Source organism: Diorhabda sublineata, chromosome 5 (genome assembly GCF_026230105.1).
Source record: "Diorhabda sublineata isolate icDioSubl1.1 chromosome 5, icDioSubl1.1, whole genome shotgun sequence".
NCBI classification, from domain to species: domain Eukaryota; kingdom Metazoa; phylum Arthropoda; class Insecta; order Coleoptera; family Chrysomelidae; genus Diorhabda; species Diorhabda sublineata.
The window spans coordinates 36,556,236-36,576,129 of record NC_079478.1 but is presented as its reverse complement, the minus strand read 5'-3'; the positions used below and the strand labels follow the sequence as shown (position 1 = coordinate 36,576,129).

General features: G+C 31.4%; 1 protein-coding gene across 7 annotated transcripts in view; it reads left to right on the top strand.

Moving 5' to 3' along the window:
• Window positions 1-19,894, top strand: part of LOC130443754 (serine/threonine-protein kinase mig-15) — a 67,403-nt gene that overhangs the window by 7,946 nt on the left and 39,563 nt on the right. For 4 of the 7 annotated variants that reach the window (XM_056778540.1, XM_056778536.1, XM_056778534.1 and 1 more), the window contains exons 3-9: window positions 7,946-8,330; window positions 14,773-14,969; window positions 15,032-15,549; window positions 15,611-15,704; window positions 17,304-17,324; window positions 17,433-17,707; window positions 18,013-18,172. In XM_056778540.1, the coding sequence (XP_056634518.1) occupies window positions 7,946-8,330; window positions 14,773-14,969; window positions 15,032-15,549; window positions 15,611-15,704; window positions 17,304-17,324; window positions 17,433-17,707; window positions 18,013-18,172 (1,650 nt within the window). The remainder of the gene's footprint in view (window positions 1-7,945; window positions 8,331-14,772; window positions 14,970-15,031; window positions 15,550-15,610; window positions 15,705-17,303; window positions 17,325-17,432; window positions 17,708-18,012; window positions 18,173-19,894) is intronic. The other 3 variants (XM_056778538.1, XM_056778535.1, XM_056778541.1) reach the window with 1 other exon arrangement.

Sequence of the window (19,894 nt, the reverse complement as noted above, 5' to 3'; positions counted from 1 at the left end):
TTCGAAAAAATCGCTAAATGGTTCGAAAAAATCACTATTTAATTTTAAAAAAATCACTAATGGCTTGAAAACATGTGGCAATGCTTGAAGAATCACTAAAAGTTTCGAAAAAATCGCTAAATGGTTCGAAAAAATCACTATTTAATTTTAAAAAAATCACTAATGCTTGAAAACATGTGGCAATGCTTGAAGAATCACTAAAAGTTTCGAAAAAATCGCTAAATGGTTCGAAAAAATCACTATTTAATTTTAAAAAAATCACTAATGGCTTGAAAACATGTGGCAATGCTTGAAGAATCACTAAAAGTTTCGAAAAAATCGCTAAATGGTTCGAAAAAATCACTATTTAATTTAAAAAAAATCACTAATGGCTTGAAAACATGTGGCAATGCTTGAAGAATCACTAAAAGTTTCGAAAAAATCGCTAAATGGTTCGAAAAAATCACTATTTAATTTAAAAAAAATCACTAATGGCTTGAAAACATGTGGCAATGCTTGAAGAATCACTAAAAGTTTCGAAAAAATCGCTAAATGGTTCGAAAAAATCACTATTTAATTTTAAAAAAATCACTAATGGCTTGAAAACATGTGGCAATGCTTGAAGAATCACTAAAAGTTTCGAAAAAATCGCTAAATGGTTCGAAAAAATCACTATTTAATTTTAAAAAAATCACTAATGGCTTGAAAACATGTGGCAATGCTTGAAGAATCACTAAAAGTTTCGAAAAAATCGCTAAATGGTTCGAAAAAATCACTATTTAATTTAAAAAAAATCACTAATGGCTTGAAAACATGTGGCAATGCTTGAAGAATCACTAAAAGTTTCGAAAAAATCGCTAAATGGTTCGAAAAAATCACTATTTAATTTAAAAAAAATCACTAATGGCTTGAAAACATGTGGCAATGCTTGAAGAATCACTAAAAGTTTCGAAAAAATCGCTAAATGGTTCGAAAAAATCACTATTTAATTTAAAAAAAATCACTAATGGCTTGAAAACATGTGGCAATGCTTGAAGAATCACTAAAAGTTTCGAAAAAATCGCTAAATGGTTCGAAAAAATCACTATTTAATTTTAAAAAAATCACTAATGGCTTGAAAACATGTGGCAATGCTTGAAGAATCACTAAAAGTTTCGAAAAAATCGCTAAATGGTTCGAAAAAATCACTATTTAATTTTAAAAAAATCACTAATGGCTTGAAAACATGTGGCAATGCTTGAAGAATCACTAAAAGTTTCGAAAAAATCGCTAAATGGTTCGAAAAAATCACTATTTAATTTTAAAAAAATCACTAATGGCTTGAAAACATGTGGCAATGCTTGAAGAATCACTAAAAGTTTCGAAAAAATCGCTAAATGGTTCGAAAAAATCACTATTTAATTTTAAAAAAATCACTAATGGCTTGAAAACATGTGGCAATGCTTGAAGAATCACTAAAAGTTTCGAAAAAATCGCTAAATGGTTCGAAAAAATCACTATTTAATTTTAAAAAAATCACTAATGGCTTGAAAACATGTGGCAATGCTTGAAGAATCACTAAAAGTTTCGAAAAAATCGCTAAATGGTTCGAAAAAATCACTATTTAATTTTAAAAAAATCACTAATGGCTTGAAAACATGTGGCAATGCTTGAAGAATCACTAAAAGTTTCGAAAAAATCGCTAAATGGTTCGAAAAAATCACTATTTAATTTTAAAAAAATCACTAATGGCTTGAAAACATGTGGCAATGCTTGAAGAATCACTAAAAGTTTCGAAAAAATCGCTAAATGGTTCGAAAAAATCACTATTTAATTTAAAAAAAATCACTAATGGCTTGAAAACATGTGGCAATGCTTGAAGAATCACTAAAAGTTTCGAAAAAATCGCTAAATGGTTCGAAAAAATCACTATTTAATTTTAAAAAAATCACTAATGGCTTGAAAACATGTGGCAATGCTTGAAGAATCACTAAAAGTTTCGAAAAAATCGCTAAATGGTTCGAAAAAATCACTATTTAATTTTAAAAAAATCACTAATGGCTTGAAAACATGTGGCAATGCTTGAAGAATCACTAAAAGTTTCGAAAAAATCGCTAAATGGTTCGAAAAAATCACTATTTAATTTTAAAAAAATCACTAATGCTTGAAAACATGTGGCAATGCTTGAAGAATCACTAAAAGTTTCGAAAAAATCGCTAAATGGTTCGAAAAAATCACTATTTAATTTTAAAAAAATCACTAATGCTTGAAAACATGTGGCAATGCTTGAAGAATCACTAAAAGTTTCGAAAAAATCGCTAAATGGTTCGAAAAAATCACTATTTAATTTTAAAAAAATCACTAATGGCTTGAAAACATGTGGCAATGCTCGAAGAATCACTAAAAGTTTCGAAAAAATCGCTAAATGGTTCGAAAAAATCACTATTTAATTTTAAAAAAATCACTAATGGCTTGAAAACATGTGGCAATGCTTGAAGAATCACTAAAAGTTTCGAAAAAATCGCTAAATGGTTCGAAAAAATCACTATTTAATTTTAAAAAAATCACTAATGGCTTGAAAACATGTGGCAATGCTTGAAGAATCACTAAAAGTTTCGAAAAAATCGCTAAATGGTTCGAAAAAATCACTATTTAATTTTAAAAAAATCACTAATGGCTTGAAAACATGTGGCAATGCTTGAAGAATCACTAAAAGTTTCGAAAAAATCGCTAAATGGTTCGAAAAAATCACTATTTAATTTAAAAAAAATCACTAATGGCTTGAAAACATGTGGCAATGCTTGAAGAATCACTAAAAGTTTCGAAAAAATCGCTAAATGGTTCGAAAAAATCACTATTTAATTTAAAAAAAATCACTAATGGCTTGAAAACATGTGGCAATGCTTGAAGAATCACTAAAAGTTTCGAAAAAATCGCTAAATGGTTCGAAAAAATCACTATTTAATTTAAAAAAAATCACTAATGGCTTGAAAACATGTGGCAATGCTTGAAGAATCACTAAAAGTTTCGAAAAAATCGCTAAATGGTTCGAAAAAATCACTATTTAATTTTAAAAAAATCACTAATGGCTTGAAAACATGTGGCAATGCTTGAAGAATCACTAAAAGTTTCGAAAAAATCGCTAAATGGTTCGAAAAAATCACTATTTAATTTAAAAAAAATCACTAATGGCTTGAAAACATGTGGCAATGCTTGAAGAATCACTAAAAGTTTCGAAAAAATCGCTAAATGGTTCGAAAAAATCACTATTTAATTTAAAAAAAATCACTAATGGCTTGAAAACATGTGGCAATGCTTGAAGAATCACTAAAAGTTTCGAAAAAATCGCTAAATGGTTCGAAAAAATCACTATTTAATTTAAAAAAAATCACTAATGGCTTGAAAACATGTGGCAATGCTTGAAGAATCACTAAAAGTTTCGAAAAAATCGCTAAATGGTTCGAAAAAATCACTATTTAATTTTAAAAAAATCACTAATGCTTGAAAACATGTGGCAATGCTTGAAGAATCACTAAAAGTTTCGAAAAAATCGCTAAATGGTTCGAAAAAATCACTATTTAATTTTAAAAAAATCACTAATGCTTGAAAACATGTGGCAATGCTTGAAGAATCACTAAAAGTTTCGAAAAAATCGCTAAATGGTTCGAAAAAATCACTATTTAATTTTAAAAAAATCACTAATGGCTTGAAAACATGTGGCAATGCTCGAAGAATCACTAAAAGTTTCGAAAAAATCGCTAAATGGTTCGAAAAAATCACTATTTAATTTTAAAAAAATCACTAATGGCTTGAAAACATGTGGCAATGCTTGAAGAATCACTAAAAGTTTCGAAAAAATCGCTAAATGGTTCGAAAAAATCACTATTTAATTTTAAAAAAATCACTAATGGCTTGAAAACATGTGGCAATGCTCGAAGAATCACTAAAAGTTTCGAAAAAATCGCTAAATGGTTCGAAAAAATCACTATTTAATTTTAAAAAAATCACTAATGGCTTGAAAACATGTGGCAATGCTTGAATAATCACTAAAAGTTTCGAAAAAATCGCTAAATGGTTCGAAAAAATCACTATTTAATTTAAAAAAAATCACTAATGGCTTGAAAACATGTGGCAATGCTTGAAGAATCACTAAAAGTTTCGAAAAAATCGCTAAATGGTTCGAAAAAATCACTATTTAATTTAAAAAAAATCACTAATGGCTTGAAAACATGTGGCAATGCTTGAAGAATCACTAAAAGTTTCGAAAAAATCGCTAAATGGTTCGAAAAAATCACTATTTAATTTTAAAAAAATCACTAATGGCTTGAAAACATGTTGTAATGCTTGAAGAACCACTGAGTGTTTGACTAAAACATGAAAAGTTTGAAAGAAATCACTATATCTTCGGAAAAATCACTAGAAGTTTGAAAAAATCGCTTATAGATTGAAAAAATCACTCGAAAATATTTGGGAATGCTAGAAGAATAACTGAATGTTTGGCAAAAACGTGAAAAGTTTGAAAGAAATCACGATACGCTTGAAAAAAATCACTAAGTTTTCGGAAAAATCACTAAATATTTCAAAAAACCACCAAATGTTCGAGAAAATCCCAAATATTTAAAAAAATCACGTAAGCCTTGGAAAAATCCCCGAGTGCTTGAAAAAAATCACTAAAGGTTTGAAATAATTATTAAACATTTGAAAAAATCGCTAAACGATTTTAAACATTTGGTGATCTTTGAAGAATCACTTAATAAAACATGGAAAAGTCACTAAATATTGTAAATAGGTCGTTAATTAGATTTAAAAAATCGAAATTTTATCAAGTAAACGTAAAATTTCGAAAAAAAAACTCCAAATTCAGTCAAGAAATCGTCAAATTTCGATAAATGTTTTCAAGAATTCCAAATTTAGTTGAAACATCGCCAAATATTTCGAAAAAAATTCCAAATTTAGTCAGGAAATCACTAAATTTTTATTAATATTTCGGAAAAACATCCAGCATTTCCGAAATATCGCTAAGTATTTCGTAAAATTCCAAATTTACTTAAGAAATTGTCCAATTTCGATAAAACATGAAATATTTCCAAAATATCGACAATATTTCTCAAAATTTATCGAATATATCCAAAAAAATCGCAAATATTTCGAAAAAAACTCCAAATTCATTGAAGAAATCGCCAAATTTCGATCAACGTTTCAAAAAATTCCAGATTTGGTTAAATAATCGCTAAATTTCTATTAATATAAATCGCTAAATATTTCCAAAAAACGTCTAATGTTTCCAAAAAATCGTCAAATATTTCGAAAAATTCCAAATTCAGATAGAAAATAGCTAATTAAATCGATTTTCAAAAAATTCCTTTATAAATACTGCCACAAAATTTCCAAAAATCACTAAATACTATCAAATATTTCGTAAAAAGTAACCAAATAATTTCTAAAAATCTCTAATCACTTCTAAAAATTCCATATTTTCGAAAATCGCTCAATGTTTCCAAAAATTTCTGAAAATTTTCATAAAATCCCAGAATATTTCCAAAAAATCGCTAAATATTTCGAAAAAAACGTCTAATGTTTCCAAAAAATCGCCAAATATTTCGAAAAATTCCAAATTAAGATAAGAAATAGCTAATTAAATCGATTTTCAAAAAATTCCTATATAAATACTGCCACAAAATTTCCAAAAATCACTAAATACTATCAAATATTTCGTAAAAAGTAACCAAATAATTTCTAAAAATCTCTAATCACTTCTAAAAATTCCATATTTTCGAAAATCGCTCAATGCTTCCAAAAATTTCTGAAAATTTTCATAAAATCCCAGAATATTTCCAAAAAATCGCTAAATATTTCGAAAAAAACGTCTAATGTTTCCAAAAAATCGCCAAATATTTCGAAAAATTCCAAATTAAGATAAGAAATAGCTAATTAAATCGATTTTCAAAAAATTCCTATATAAATACTGCCACAAAATTTCCAAAAATCACTAAATACTATCAAATATTTCGTAAAAAGTAACCAAATAATTTCTAAAAATCTCTAATCACTTCTAAAAATTCCATATTTTCGAAAATCGCTCAATGCTTCCAAAAATTTCTGAAAATTTTCATAAAATCCCAGAATATTTCCAAAAAATCGCTAAATATTTCGAAAAAAACGTCTAATGTTTCCAAAAAATCGCCAAATATTTCGAAAAATTCCAAATTAAGATAAGAAATAGCTAATTAAATCGATTTTCAAAAAATTCCTATATAAATACTGCCACAAAATTTCCAAAAATCACTAAATACTATCAAATATTTCGTAAAAAGTAACCAAATAATTTCTAAAAATCTCTAATCACTTCTAAAAATTCCATATTTTCGAAAATCGCTCAATGCTTCCAAAAATTTCTGAAAATTTTCATAAAATCCCAGAATATTTCCAAAAAATCGCTAAATATTTCGAAAAAACGTCTAATGTTTCCAAAAAATCGCCAAATATTTCGAAAAATTCCAAATTAAGATAAGAAATAGCTAATTAAATCGATTTTCAAAAAATTCCTTTATAAATACTGCCACAAAATTTCCAAAAATCGCTAAATACTATCAAATATTTCGTAAAAAGTAACCAAATAATTTCTAAAAATCTCTAATCACTTCTAAAAATTCCATATTTTCGAAAATCGCTCAATGCTTCCAAAAATTTCTGAAAATTTTCATAAAATCCCAGAATATTTCCAAAAAATCGCTAAATATTTCGAAAAAAACGTCTAATGTTTCCAAAAAATCGCCAAATATTTCGAAAAATTCCAAATTAAGATAAGAAATAGCTAATTAAATCGATTTTCAAAAAATTCCTATATAAATACTGCCACAAAATTTCCAAAAATCACTAAATACTATCAAATATTTCGTAAAAAGTAACCAAATAATTTCTAAAAATCTCTAATCACTTCTAAAAATTCCATATTTTCGAAAATCGCTCAATGCTTCCAAAAATTTCTGAAAATTTTCATAAAATCCCAGAATATTTCCAAAAAATCGCTAAATATTTCGAAAAAACGTCTAATGTTTCCAAAAAATCGCCAAATATTTCGAAAAATTCCAAATTAAGATAAGAAATAGCTAATTAAATCGATTTTCAAAAAATTCCTATATAAATACTGCCACAAAATTTCCAAAAATCACTAAATACTATCAAATATTTCGTAAAAAGTAACCAAATAATTTCTAAAAATCTCTAATCACTTCTAAAAATTCCATATTTTCGAAAATCGCTCAATGCTTCCAAAAATTTCTGAAAATTTTCATAAAATCCCAGAATATTTCCAAAAAATCGCTAAATATTTCGAAAAAACGTCTAATGTTTCCAAAAAATCGCCAAATATTTCGAAAAATTCCAAATTAAGATAAGAAATAGCTAATTAAATCGATTTTCAAAAAATTCCTTTATAAATACTGCCACAAAATTTCCAAAAATCGCTAAATACTATCAAATATTTCGTAAAAAGTAACCAAATAATTTCTAAAAATCTCTAATCACTTCTAAAAATTCCATATTTTCGAAAATCGCTCAATGCTTCCAAAAATTTCTGAAAATTTTCATAAAATCCCAGAATATTTCCAAAAAATCGCTAAATATTTCGAAAAAAACGTCTAATGTTTCCAAAAAATCGCCAAATATTTCGAAAAATTCCAAATTAAGATAAGAAATAGCTAATTAAATCGATTTTCAAAAAATTCCTTTATAAATACTGCCACAAAATTTCCAAAAATCGCTAAATACTATCAAATATTTCGTAAAAAGTAACCAAATAATTTCTAAAAATCTCTAATAACTTCTAAAAATTCCATATTTTCGAAAATCGCTTAATGTTTCTTAAAATTTTCATAAAATCCCAGAATATTTTCAAAAAATCGTCAAATATTTAAAAAAAAAACATAAAAATCAGTATATTTTGAAATAAAAAACAAAATTCTACATTTTCCTCATTTAAATTCAGGGCCGACACACGAAAACCGGCCAACTGGCCGCCATAAAAGTAATGGACGTCACAGAAGACGAAGAAGAAGAAATAAAACTGGAGATAAACGTACTGAAGAAGTATTCCAATCACCGAAACATCGCCACTTATTACGGGGCTTTTATAAAAAAATCACCCCCGGGTAAAGACGACCAATTGTGGTTGGTTATGGAATACTGCGGGGCGGGGTCCGTAACGGATCTTGTCAAGTCCACTAAAGGACAATCGTTAAAAGAGGAGTGGATAGCTTACATTTGTCGGGAGATACTCAGGGGATTGTCCTATTTGCATACCAATAAGGTCATACACAGGGATATTAAGGGACAGAATGTTTTGTTAACTGATAATGCCGAAGTTAAATTAGGTAAGTCCATGTTATTTTCCAAAAAAAAAATCGTTTTTAATGATATTATTATTCATTTTTTCGATTATACCCCGTATATTATAATATAAGTTAATTAGTAAATTGACCATGGCATTATTCGATTTTTTAAACATACCTCGTATATCTTTTACGAACGGAGTCCGTTTGAATCTTCAGTAAATTCATGTTTTGATTTTAAGAAAAATTTACTTTTTAAACCGACCTCGTATATCATAAACAAACGTACATTCACTTTTGTATCATTCCTCGTATATTATAAACCTAATAAATCCTCTATATTATCTATGGTAGGAATTTAATTTTTAACTGTACCTCGTATAACATAAAGGAACAAATTTTTTTTAAACATCAGTAAATTCATGCAAAAATTTACTTTTTAAACAGACCTCGTATATCATAAACAAACGTACATTCACTTTTATATCATTCCTCGTATATTATAAACCTAATAAATCCGTATATATTGTCCATAATGGTATTTTAGTTTTTAACCGTACCTCGTATATTATGAAAGATGATATTTCATTTGAATCATCAGCAAATTCAAGTTTTTATTGAAACAAAAATTACTTTATTGACAGACCTTGTATATCAAATGTTTAATCGTTAATAATTATAACCAATGGGAATATTTTTTTCGAACATACCTCGTATATTATAAATTATTAAACTTATAAATATTTACTTTTCAAACATACCTGGTATATTATTTTACCCGGTAGAGATCATTAAATTTGTTAATAAATTCACATCCCCTTTGCTAACCTTAAAAATCATTTACTCGTTAACCGTACCTCGTATATTAATTTAGTAAATTCATATTTTGACTTGATTGATAGTTTACTTGTCAATCGTACCTCGTATAATAAACGAGTACGTATTTACGCGAACAAATTTCATCGACCACTCGAAAATATGGTTAACGTCGATTTCTCATTATCGTTATAAATATTAGATTTGGAACTTCGCCATAATTCGTCCATCTGTTCGTTTCGAAATAAAATACGAGGATATTAAAATAACGAAAAGCTAAATTAACGCCTGGCCAATTGCCCTAATAATTCAAGTCCAATGCCGCTAAATTAAAATAATTCCCAGTTATTTTTGTATGAAAAAAAAATTAGTAAATATGATAAATTACAGCGGCAGATGTTTCTTGTTTTTTTTTGTAGATGAGGTCAATGTTTTTATTATGACAGTATTTGGCAATAGGTGAAATAAATAAAAGACCATAGTCAATTGAAGAAAAAATAAAGAAAGAAAGAAACGGAATATAAAAGCATTAGGTAGTAAAAGATGGAAATAATAGTTTGTTTGTTTGTTGAATCAATTTTAGTTATAGTTCTGTGTTCTCGGGTCATATCGATTCCGTTATTCATCGATTGATTCGGAATCGATTCTACATTTGATTAGCCGTCAAAGTTGAAATGAATGATGTTTCTGTTTGTTTTTATATTAAAAGTACGGATTTTTAAATAAAAGTTGTTACTAGGGGACTAGTAATATATTTTTTTCATTTTAAGATACTGTAAATCCAGTTGTTGAATTAATAAGGAATAAAAACTGTGTTGCCAGAATGTTTGCAAAATAAAAATTATTGTACACGATGTCCCAATTAGAAATGGCTTTTGATTTTATATCAAAATTTAAAAAAAAAATGAAAAAATATCCTAGAAGTAATCATGCATTTTCAAAAAAAATGCCATGTTTATAGCCCAGTCAAATTAGACCAAAAACTAGTGTAAATAACAAAAATTCCCATAGAGTTGAATTTTGGTGGATATATTTTAAATTTTTTGCGAATTTTATTAGAAAAGTTATCTATGAAAACATTTCTTGGTCTATTGCTACCTGATGTTTCGGAAACTCGTGCGATTGCAACTCAATTCGAATCGATATATCTCAGAAACGGTGATTCTTAGAGAAAAAAGTATGAGGACTTTTTTGTGGATAATTTTATGACCTACAATTTTTGTTTCTATATATTTTTTCGATAGAATTCATCGTTTACGAGAAAAATCTAAAAATTTCAATGTTGACCTTGAACAACTTTCATAACACGTAATTGGAATGGGAACTTCTAGGAATGCCTCTACAAACAATCTTTATTCAGATGAAAGATGGGAGAGAGTGGGATCTCTTTTTATAACGCGTTCAAACTATAGGAGAAAGTGGGAAAGTTTATTAATCAGTTGAACGGTGGGAGAGAGTGGGGTTTCTTTTTGTAAGGAGTTAAAACTGTAGGAGAGAATGGGAAAGTTTATTAATCATTTAAACTATGGGAAAGAGTGGGATTTCCTTTTGTAACGAGTTAAAACTGTAGGAGAGAGTGGGAAAGTTTATTAATCATTTAAACTATGGGAAAGAGTGGGGCTTCTTTTTGTAACGAATTTAGACGGCAGGAGAAAGTGGGAAAGTTTATTAATCAGTTGAACGATGGGAAAGAGTGGGGCTTCTTTTTGTAACGAATTTAGACGGCAGGAGAAAGTGGGAAAGTTTATTAATCAGTTGAACGATGGGAAAGAGTGGGGCTTCTTTTTGTAACGAATTTAGACGGCAGGAGAAAGTGGGAAAGTTTATTAATCAGTTGAACGATGGGAAAGAGTGGGGCTTCTTTTTGTAACGAATTTAGACGGCAGGAGAAAGTGGGAAAGTTTATAAGCAACTGAATGATGGGGGAGAGTGGGATTTCTTTTTGTATCGAATTTAAACGGTAGGAGAAAGTGGGAAAGTTTATTAACCAGTTGAACGATGGGAAAGAGTGGGGCTTCTTTTTGTAACGAATTTAGACGGCAGGAGAAAGTGGGAAAGTTTATAAGCAACTGAATGATGGGGGAGAGTGGGATTTCTTTTTGTATCGAATTTAAACGGTAGGAGAAAGTGGGAAAGTTTATTAACCAGTTGAACGATGGGAAAGAGTGGGGCTTCTTTTTGTAACGAATTTAGACGGTAGGAGAAAGTGGGAAAGTTTATTAGCAACTGAATGATGGGGGAGAGTGGGATTTCTTTTTGTATCGAATTTAAACGGTAGGAGAAAGTGGGAAAGTTTATAAGCAACTGAATGATGGGGGAGAGTGGGATTTCTTTTTGTATCGAATTTAAACGGTAGGAGAAAGTGGGAAAGTTTATTAACCAGTTGAACGATGGGAAAGAGTGGGGCTTCTTTTTGTAACGAATTTAGACGGTAGGAGAAAGTGGGAAAGTTTATTAATCAGTTGAACGATGGGAAAGAGTGGGGCTTCTTTTTGTAACGAATTTAGACGGTAGGAGAAAGTGGGAAAGTTTATTAATCAGTTGAACGATGGGAAAGAGTGGGGCTTCTTTTTGTAACGAATTTAGACGGTAGGAGAAAGTGGGAAAGTTTATTAATCAGTTGAACGATGGGAAAGAGTGGGGCTTCTTTTTGTAACGAATTTAGACGGTAGGAGAAAGTGGGAAAGTTTATAAGCAACTGAATGATGGGAAAGAGTGGGGTTTCTTTTTGTATCGAATTTAGACGGTAGGAGAAAGTGGGAAAGTTTATAAGCAACTGAATGATGGGAAAGAGTGGGGTTTCTTTTTGTATCGAATTTAGACGGTAGGAGAAAGTGGGAAAGTTTATTAACCAGTTGAACGATGGGAAAGAGTGGGGCTTCTTTTTGTAACGAATTTAGACGGTAGGAGAAAGTGGGAAAGTTTATTAATCAGTTGAACGATGGGAAAGACTGGGGCTTCTTTTTGTAACGAATTTAGACGGTAGGAGAAAGTGGGAAAGTTTATTAATCAGTTGAACGATGGGAAAGAGTGGGGCTTCTTTTTGTAACGAATTTAGACGGTAGGAGAAAGTGGGAAAGTTTATAAGCAACTGAATGATGGGAAAGAGTGGGGTTTCTTTTTGTATCGAATTTAGACGGTAGGAGAAAGTGGGAAAGTTTATAAGCAACTGAATGATGGGAAAGAGTGGGGTTTCTTTTTGTATCGAATTTAGACGGTAGGAGAAAGTGGGAAAGTTTATTAACCAGTTGAACGATGGGAAAGAGTGGGGCTTCTTTTTGTAACGAATTTAGACGGTAGGAGAAAGTGGGAAAGTTTATTAATCAGTTGAACGATGGGAAAGAGTGGGGCTTCTTTTTGTAACGAATTTAGACGGTAGGAGAAAGTGGGAAAGTTTATAAGCAACTGAATGATGGGAAAGAGTGGGGTTTCTTTTTGTATCGAATTTAGACGGTAGGAGAAAGTGGGAAAGTTTATTAACCAGTTGAACGATGGGAAAGAGTGGGGCTTCTTTTTGTAACGAATTTAGACGGTAGGAGAAAGTGGGAAAGTTTATTAATCAGTTGAACGATGGGAAAGAGTGGGGCTTCTTTTTGTAACGAATTTAGACGGTAGGAGAAAGTGGGAAAGTTTATAAGCAACTGAATGATGGGAAAGAGTGGGGTTTCTTTTTGTATCGAATTTAGACGGTAGGAGAAAGTGGGAAAGTTTATAAGCAACTGAATGATGGGAAAGAGTGGGGTTTCTTTTTGTATCGAATTTAGACGGTAGGAGAAAGTGGGAAAGTTTATTAACCAGTTGAACGATGGGAAAGAGTGGGGCTTCTTTTTGTAACGAATTTAGACGGTAGGAGAAAGTGGGAAAGTTTATTAATCAGTTGAACGATGGGAAAGAGTGGGGCTTCTTTTTGTAACGAATTTAGACGGTAGGAGAAAGTGGGAAAGTTTATAAGCAACTGAATGATGGGGGAGAGTGGGATTTCTTTTTGTATCGAATTTAAACGGTAGGAGAAAGTGGGAAAGTTTATAAGCAACTGAATGATGGGGGAGAGTGGGATTTCTTTTTGTATCGAATTTAAACGGTAGGAGAAAGTGGGAAAGTTTATTAACCAGTTGAACGATGGGAAAGAGTGGGGCTTCTTTTTGTAACGAATTTAGACGGTAGGAGAAAGTGGGAAAGTTTATTAATCAGTTGAACGATGGGAAAGAGTGGGGCTTCTTTTTGTAACGAATTTAGACGGTAGGAGAAAGTGGGAAAGTTTATTAATCAGTTGAACGATGGGAAAGAGTGGGGCTTCTTTTTGTAACGAATTTAGACGGTAGGAGAAAGTGGGAAAGTTTATTAATCAGTTGAACGATGGGAAAGAGTGGGGCTTCTTTTTGTAACGAATTTAGACGGTAGGAGAAAGTGGGAAAGTTTATTAATCAGTTGAACGATGGGAAAGAGTGGGGCTTCTTTTTGTAACGAATTTAGACGGTAGGAGAAAGTGGGAAAGTTTATTAATCAGTTGAACGATGGGAAAGAGTGGGGCTTCTTTTTGTAACGAATTTAGACGGTAGGAGAAAGTGGGAAAGTTTATAAGCAACTGAATGATGGGAAAGAGTGGGGTTTCTTTTTGTATCGAATTTAGACGGTAGGAGAAAGTGGGAAAGTTTATTAACCAGTTGAACGATGGGAAAGAGTGGGGCTTCTTTTTGTATCGAATTTAGACGGTAGGAGAAAGTGGGAAAGTTTATAAGCAACTGAATGATGGGAAAGAGTGGGGTTTCTTTTTGTATCGAATTTAGACGGTAGGAGAAAGTGGGAAAGTTTATTAACCAGTTGAACGATGGGAAAGAGTGGGGCTTCTTTTTGTAACGAATTTAGACGGTAGGAGAAAGTGGGAAAGTTTATTAATCAGTTGAACGATGGGAAAGAGTGGGGCTTCTTTTTGTAACGAATTTAGACGGTAGGAGAAAGTGGGAAAGTTTATAAGCAACTGAATGATGGGAAAGAGTGGGGTTTCTTTTTGTATCGAATTTAGACGGTAGGAGAAAGTGGGAAAGTTTATAAGCAACTGAATGATGGGAAAGAGTGGGGTTTCTTTTTGTATCGAATTTAGACGGTAGGAGAAAGTGGGAAAGTTTATAAGCAACTGAATGATGGGAAAGAGTGGGGTTTCTTTTTGTATCGAATTTAGACGGTAGGAGAAAGTGGGAAAATTTATAAGCAACTGAATGATGGGAAAGAGTGGGGTTTCTTTTTGTATCGAATTTAGACGGTAGGAGAAAGTGGGAAAGTTTATAAGCAACTGAATGATGGGAAAGAGTGGGGTTTCTTTTTGTATCGAATTTAGACGGTAGGAGAAAGTGGGAAAGTTTATTAACCAGTTGAACGATGGGAAAGAGTGGGGCTTCTTTTTGTAACGAATTTAGACGGTAGGAGAAAGTGGGAAAGTTTATTAATCAGTTGAACGATGGGAAAGAGTGGGGCTTCTTTTTGTAACGAATTTAGACGGTAGGAGAGAGTGGGAAAGTTTATGATCGATTGAATGGCGGGAGGGAGTGGGATCTTTTTTATGATAAATAGAACTATGGGGGAGAATGGAGTTTTTTTGTATTATCCATTACGCTGTGGATACGGGACGTATGTTTTTTGTGATTGTTTTGAATTTAAACCAAATTTTTAGTGGATTTCGGCGTTTCCGCTCAACTCGATCGTACGATAGGCCGTCGCAACACCTTCATCGGTACGCCATATTGGATGGCGCCGGAAGTTATAGCTTGCGACGAAAATCCAGACGCCACTTACGACAATCGTAGCGATCTTTGGTCTCTCGGCATCACCGCATTGGAAATGGCCGAATCCCAACCGCCCTTATGCGAGGTAAAACACAATATAGCGTTTACCTCGCGTTCGCATTACAAATATTTCGGTCTATTTTATAGTTACACCCGATGAGGGCGCTGTTTCTAATACCCCGAAATCCCCCGCCCCGATTAAAGAGCAAAAAATGGAACAAAAAGTTCCACAGTTTCATCGAAACGGTTCTAGTGAAAGATTACCACGAAAGGCCTTACACGGAGCAGTTGCTCAAACACGCGTTCATCAGGGACCAACCGACCGAGCGACAGGTGCGAATCCAATTGAAAGATCACATCGACAGGTGCAAAAAGCGGAAACAGGAAAAAGAGAGAGAAGATTACAGATATTCGGGCTCGGAAAACGAAGAAGAGGAACCGCAAACGGCCGGCGAACCGAGCAGCATCATACAAGCACCCGGCGGCGATACTCTACGAAGGAATTTCCAGCAGATTCAGGAAGGGCGCACCCTCAGTCAAGTCGAACCGCCGCCGAGAAGCGGCAAAAATAAAGATAGAGAAGAAATACCGGAACCCGGACCTCCGGCTAGACCGCCCATACCTCAGAGGATGATCGTAGTTCCGGATCCGGCGCCGCCTAGAAGGTACGCCGTTTGTTTTACTCCGGGAACGAATATTTGTGATGTGTTTGATTTGTGTTTTTAGACCGTTGCCGCCGCCGCCGGATAATAATTTCGGAGCCGCCAAATCGCAAAATCAACAGCAGCAGAGGAATTCGCAACATCAGTTCAAACCAATGGTAAAGTTTTCGTTCGAAAGCGTTTTTATTAACAAAATTTGTTACGTTTTTCGTTTATTTTTTTCTATTTTTTTTTTTTTTTTAATACTGGTTTATGTCATTTGAAATATATCGAATTTACCGTCGGTTTTAATTAAATAATTAAATTTTTTTGTAGGTCCAATTTATTAGTTGGTTGTTTTTGTATTCCACTCGTATATTGTACGAAAATTATTTTTCGTACGTGTTTTTTCTTTCTAAAGTTATTTTTTTTATTATTATCCAATAATTAAGTCCAATTTACTATAGTCTTTATTTGGTAGCTCGAAATTTGTCTTTTTTTTGTGTTGAGCTTTTAATTTTCAGTTTCGTCCTTTTCTTATACTATGAAACGTCCTTGACGTTTCATTAACTCGAAAAATTGGAAAAAAAATTTTTCTTCGTTTTCATTACGATTCGTGTCGCCCTCGTATGTTTAAAACCGAAAAATATCACTCGTATGTCATCTAGAAGACAGTTTTTTTGGTTATTGACATAAAATCAGGTCCAATTTACCATTGTTCTTAGTTATGGATTGGAAATTTCCCAATTTTTTGGTTTCCAATTCGTATTTATCGTGTTCCAGGTCTATTAACTGCTTATTTTTGAGCCCTAATTTTTTCCAATTCTTTGAAAACATACAAAAGAGTGTTTTTCATGAAAAAATGTATTAACTTGTTTTTTTACCATCGTCCGCAGTTTATAGTTCAAAATTTTTGAGTTCTAATCGAATTTTTCCATAAAAAAATCGATCCCATCACAAAAATTGGATCCAATTTACCATCGTCCGCAGTTTATAGTTCAAATTTTTTGAGTTCTAATCGAATTTTTCCATAAAAAAATCGATCCCATCAAAAAAATGGGTCCAATTTACCATCGTCCGCTGTTTATAGTTCAAATTTTTTGAGTTCTTATCGAATTTTTCCATAAAAAAATCGATCCCATCACAAAAATTGTGACCAATTTACCGTCGTCCGCAGTCCGCAGTTTATAGTTCAAAATTTTTGAGTTCTAATCGAATTTTTCCATAAAAAAATCGATCCCATCACAAATATTGTGACCAATTTACCGTCGTCCGCAGTTTATAGTTCAAAATTTTTGAGTTCTAATCGAATTTTTCCATGAAAAAATCGATCCCATCACAAAAATTGTGACCAATTTACCGTCGTCCGCAGTTTATAGTTCAAAATTTTTGAGTTCTAATCGAATTTTTCCATAAAAAAATTGATCCCATCACAAATATTGTGACCAATTTACCGTCGTCCGCAGTTTATAGTTCAAAATTTTTGAGTTCTAATCGAATTTTTCCATAAAAAAATCGAAATTGTGACCTCGAAAAAAGAAAATATTTTTTTTTACTTACAAATAGTACCGCCCTCGTATATGAATGTTTATTCGTATTATATACCAAGTGACATAAAAATCTTTCCCACCTTTTTTTTTTATTTTCATACTAAACAACCTAAAAACGTATTCGTACCATCTCTATTCATTAATTTTTATTTATTTATTTATTTTGGTAGCACTGCTTTCTCTCTAATTTAGCTCTTCTGTTTATTTCATGTCCATTTGTCACGACAGGGTCCCGCACGTAAACCCGAGGTAGGTTCCATTTTTATTTTTTTCTTACCGCTGTCAAAATAAATTCATCCAAATTTATCGATTCGATTTATTCGCCCAACTTTTCTCAGTGTAAGTTTAAATTTTCAGGAATTAGACGCGCTCGCTGCGCACTTGAACGAATTGGGCGTTCAACAACCCGAAGCGCCACCTCGCAACCGAAATTACAAACAGTCCCAATCGGCGTCTAACAACAACGTCGTCACAACGCCCGGTTCCGGCGCGAATCACACGCCTACCAACCAAGCGGGCGGAAACAACGTTGACAGTTTGGTTGACAGCGAAACCGATTCGGAACCGGAAGACAACAACGGGAGAGTCAGAAACGATGGAACGTTGTTGGCCAGCGATCCCCCCAAACCGCTGTGAGTAATATTTATTATACGAGGGGGATTCGATATTATAATCATTTTTGACATGTAACAGTATTTTTTTTGAATTGATATAAAATTTATTAATAATCAATTTTTTTCATCCCTTTTTTCATATAATTTATTCTTTTTTTATTTATTTTTATTCGTTACATTTTTTTTTCATTTTCATTCGTTATTTTTTTATTTGTTTTTATTCGTTACTTTTTTTCTTTGTTTTTTTTTTCTCGTTTTTTTTTGTTTTGTTTCTTTTTTTTGTTTTTTTTTTTTTGGTTTTTTAGTCCTGAATTCTCTTATAGAGCTGGTTTGGGAGCGGTTCCGGAGGGGGGCGCTAGTGTTTCGAGTCCGGGAGCTACGGCGGGTTCCGGGTCGAGTTCTTCTAGTGCCCCAAATAGGCCTTTACCCCCAACGCCTGATGACGAAGAGTCTCAAGGTGATAGGACGCTTGTACTGCGGAAGGTGAGTTGATTTTTTCGAATTTTTATGTTTTTTTTTAGCGAATTTGTGTATTTTTTTTCAATTTTTAATTTTTTCATTATTTTTTGGGGATATTTCAGACGACTTGGATCAATATTTAATTTTTTTTGCGACTATTTCTTATTAAAATTTTCTTATTCGACTTTTATTTATTTTTATAACATGTGTTTGAGAAAATATTTAGTTTTTTGTATAATTAACGATTTTTTTCAAAAAAAACTTCCAATAAAAAGTTTTATATCAAAATATTCCGATTTAAAGGAAATATTTAAATTTGGCAACACCGAATCTATTGAATTCTAAAGGTAAACAAAGAGCAGTGCCGGACTGACCTGACTAATATGAATAATAATTTGAATATATTTTTTCATTATGGTTTTATGAAGCAATTTTCCTACTTTTTGGATGAAAATATGAATTTCCTGTATCATTAACTAGATTTTTCCAAAGAAATTCTCATGTAAACCTTCAAATTTCAAATAATAATAATTTTAATTTAAAATCCTTGAATTTTAAGAAATTATTTAAATTTGGCAACGTCGAATGAAATGAATTATAGTTCTCAAGGTAAACGAAGAGTAGTGCCGGACTGACCCGACTAATATGAATAATAATCTAGACTTTTTTTCATTATGCTTTTTTTAAAAAAATTTCCTAATTTTTTGATTTATTTTTTTTTGAAAATATAAATTTACTGTATATTAAACAAATTTTTCTAAAAAAAATTGCTATATTAACCTCCAAATTTCCAATAATAATAGTTTTAATTTAAAATCCTTGGATTTAAAGGAAATATTAAAATTTGGCAACACCGATTGAATTGGATTATAATTCTTAACGTGAACAAAGAGCAGTGCCGGACTAACCCGCGCGTGTCGTATGATATGAATCATGAATAAATTTTTTTTTAAAGGGAAAGTATTTCATCTCTTGTATTAAAATTTGGCAACACCGAATGAATTCGATAATAGTTTTTCGAAAAAATTCCATTAAAAACCTTCAATTTTCAAATATTAACAATTAAACTTCAAAATCCTCCAATTTGAAGGCAATATTTAAAGTTGGCAACACCGAATGAATATAATTCTCGAAGTAAACAAAGAGCAGTGCCGGACTGACCCGCGCGTTTCGTACGATAACATTAATAAAAATCCAAATATTTTTTTTTAATTAGGGTTTTTTGAAATAATTATTCGAATTTCTCGATTAATCATTTTTGAAAATATGAATTTACTATAAAATTTCCAATTTTTTTTCAAAAATTTCATTAAAAATCTCCAATTTTTAAATATCACCATTTTCAATTTGAAATCCTGGGTTTTTAAGGAAATATCGAACTTTGGCAACACCGAATGCATTGAATAATTCTCAAAGTAAACAAAGAGCAGTGCCGGACTGACCCGCGCGTTTCGTACGATAACATTAATAAAAATCCAAATATTTTTTTTTAATTAGGGTTTTTTGAAATAATTATTCGAATTTCTCGATTAATCATTTTTGAAAATATGAATTTACTATAAAATTTCCAATTTTTTTTCAAAAATTTCATTAAAAATCTCCAATTTTTAAATATCAACATTTTCAATTTGATTTCCTGGGTTTTTAAGGAAATATCGAACTTTGGCAACACCGAATGCATTGAATAATTCTCAAAGTAAACAAAGAGCAGTGCCGGACTGACCCGCGCGTTTCGTACGATAACAT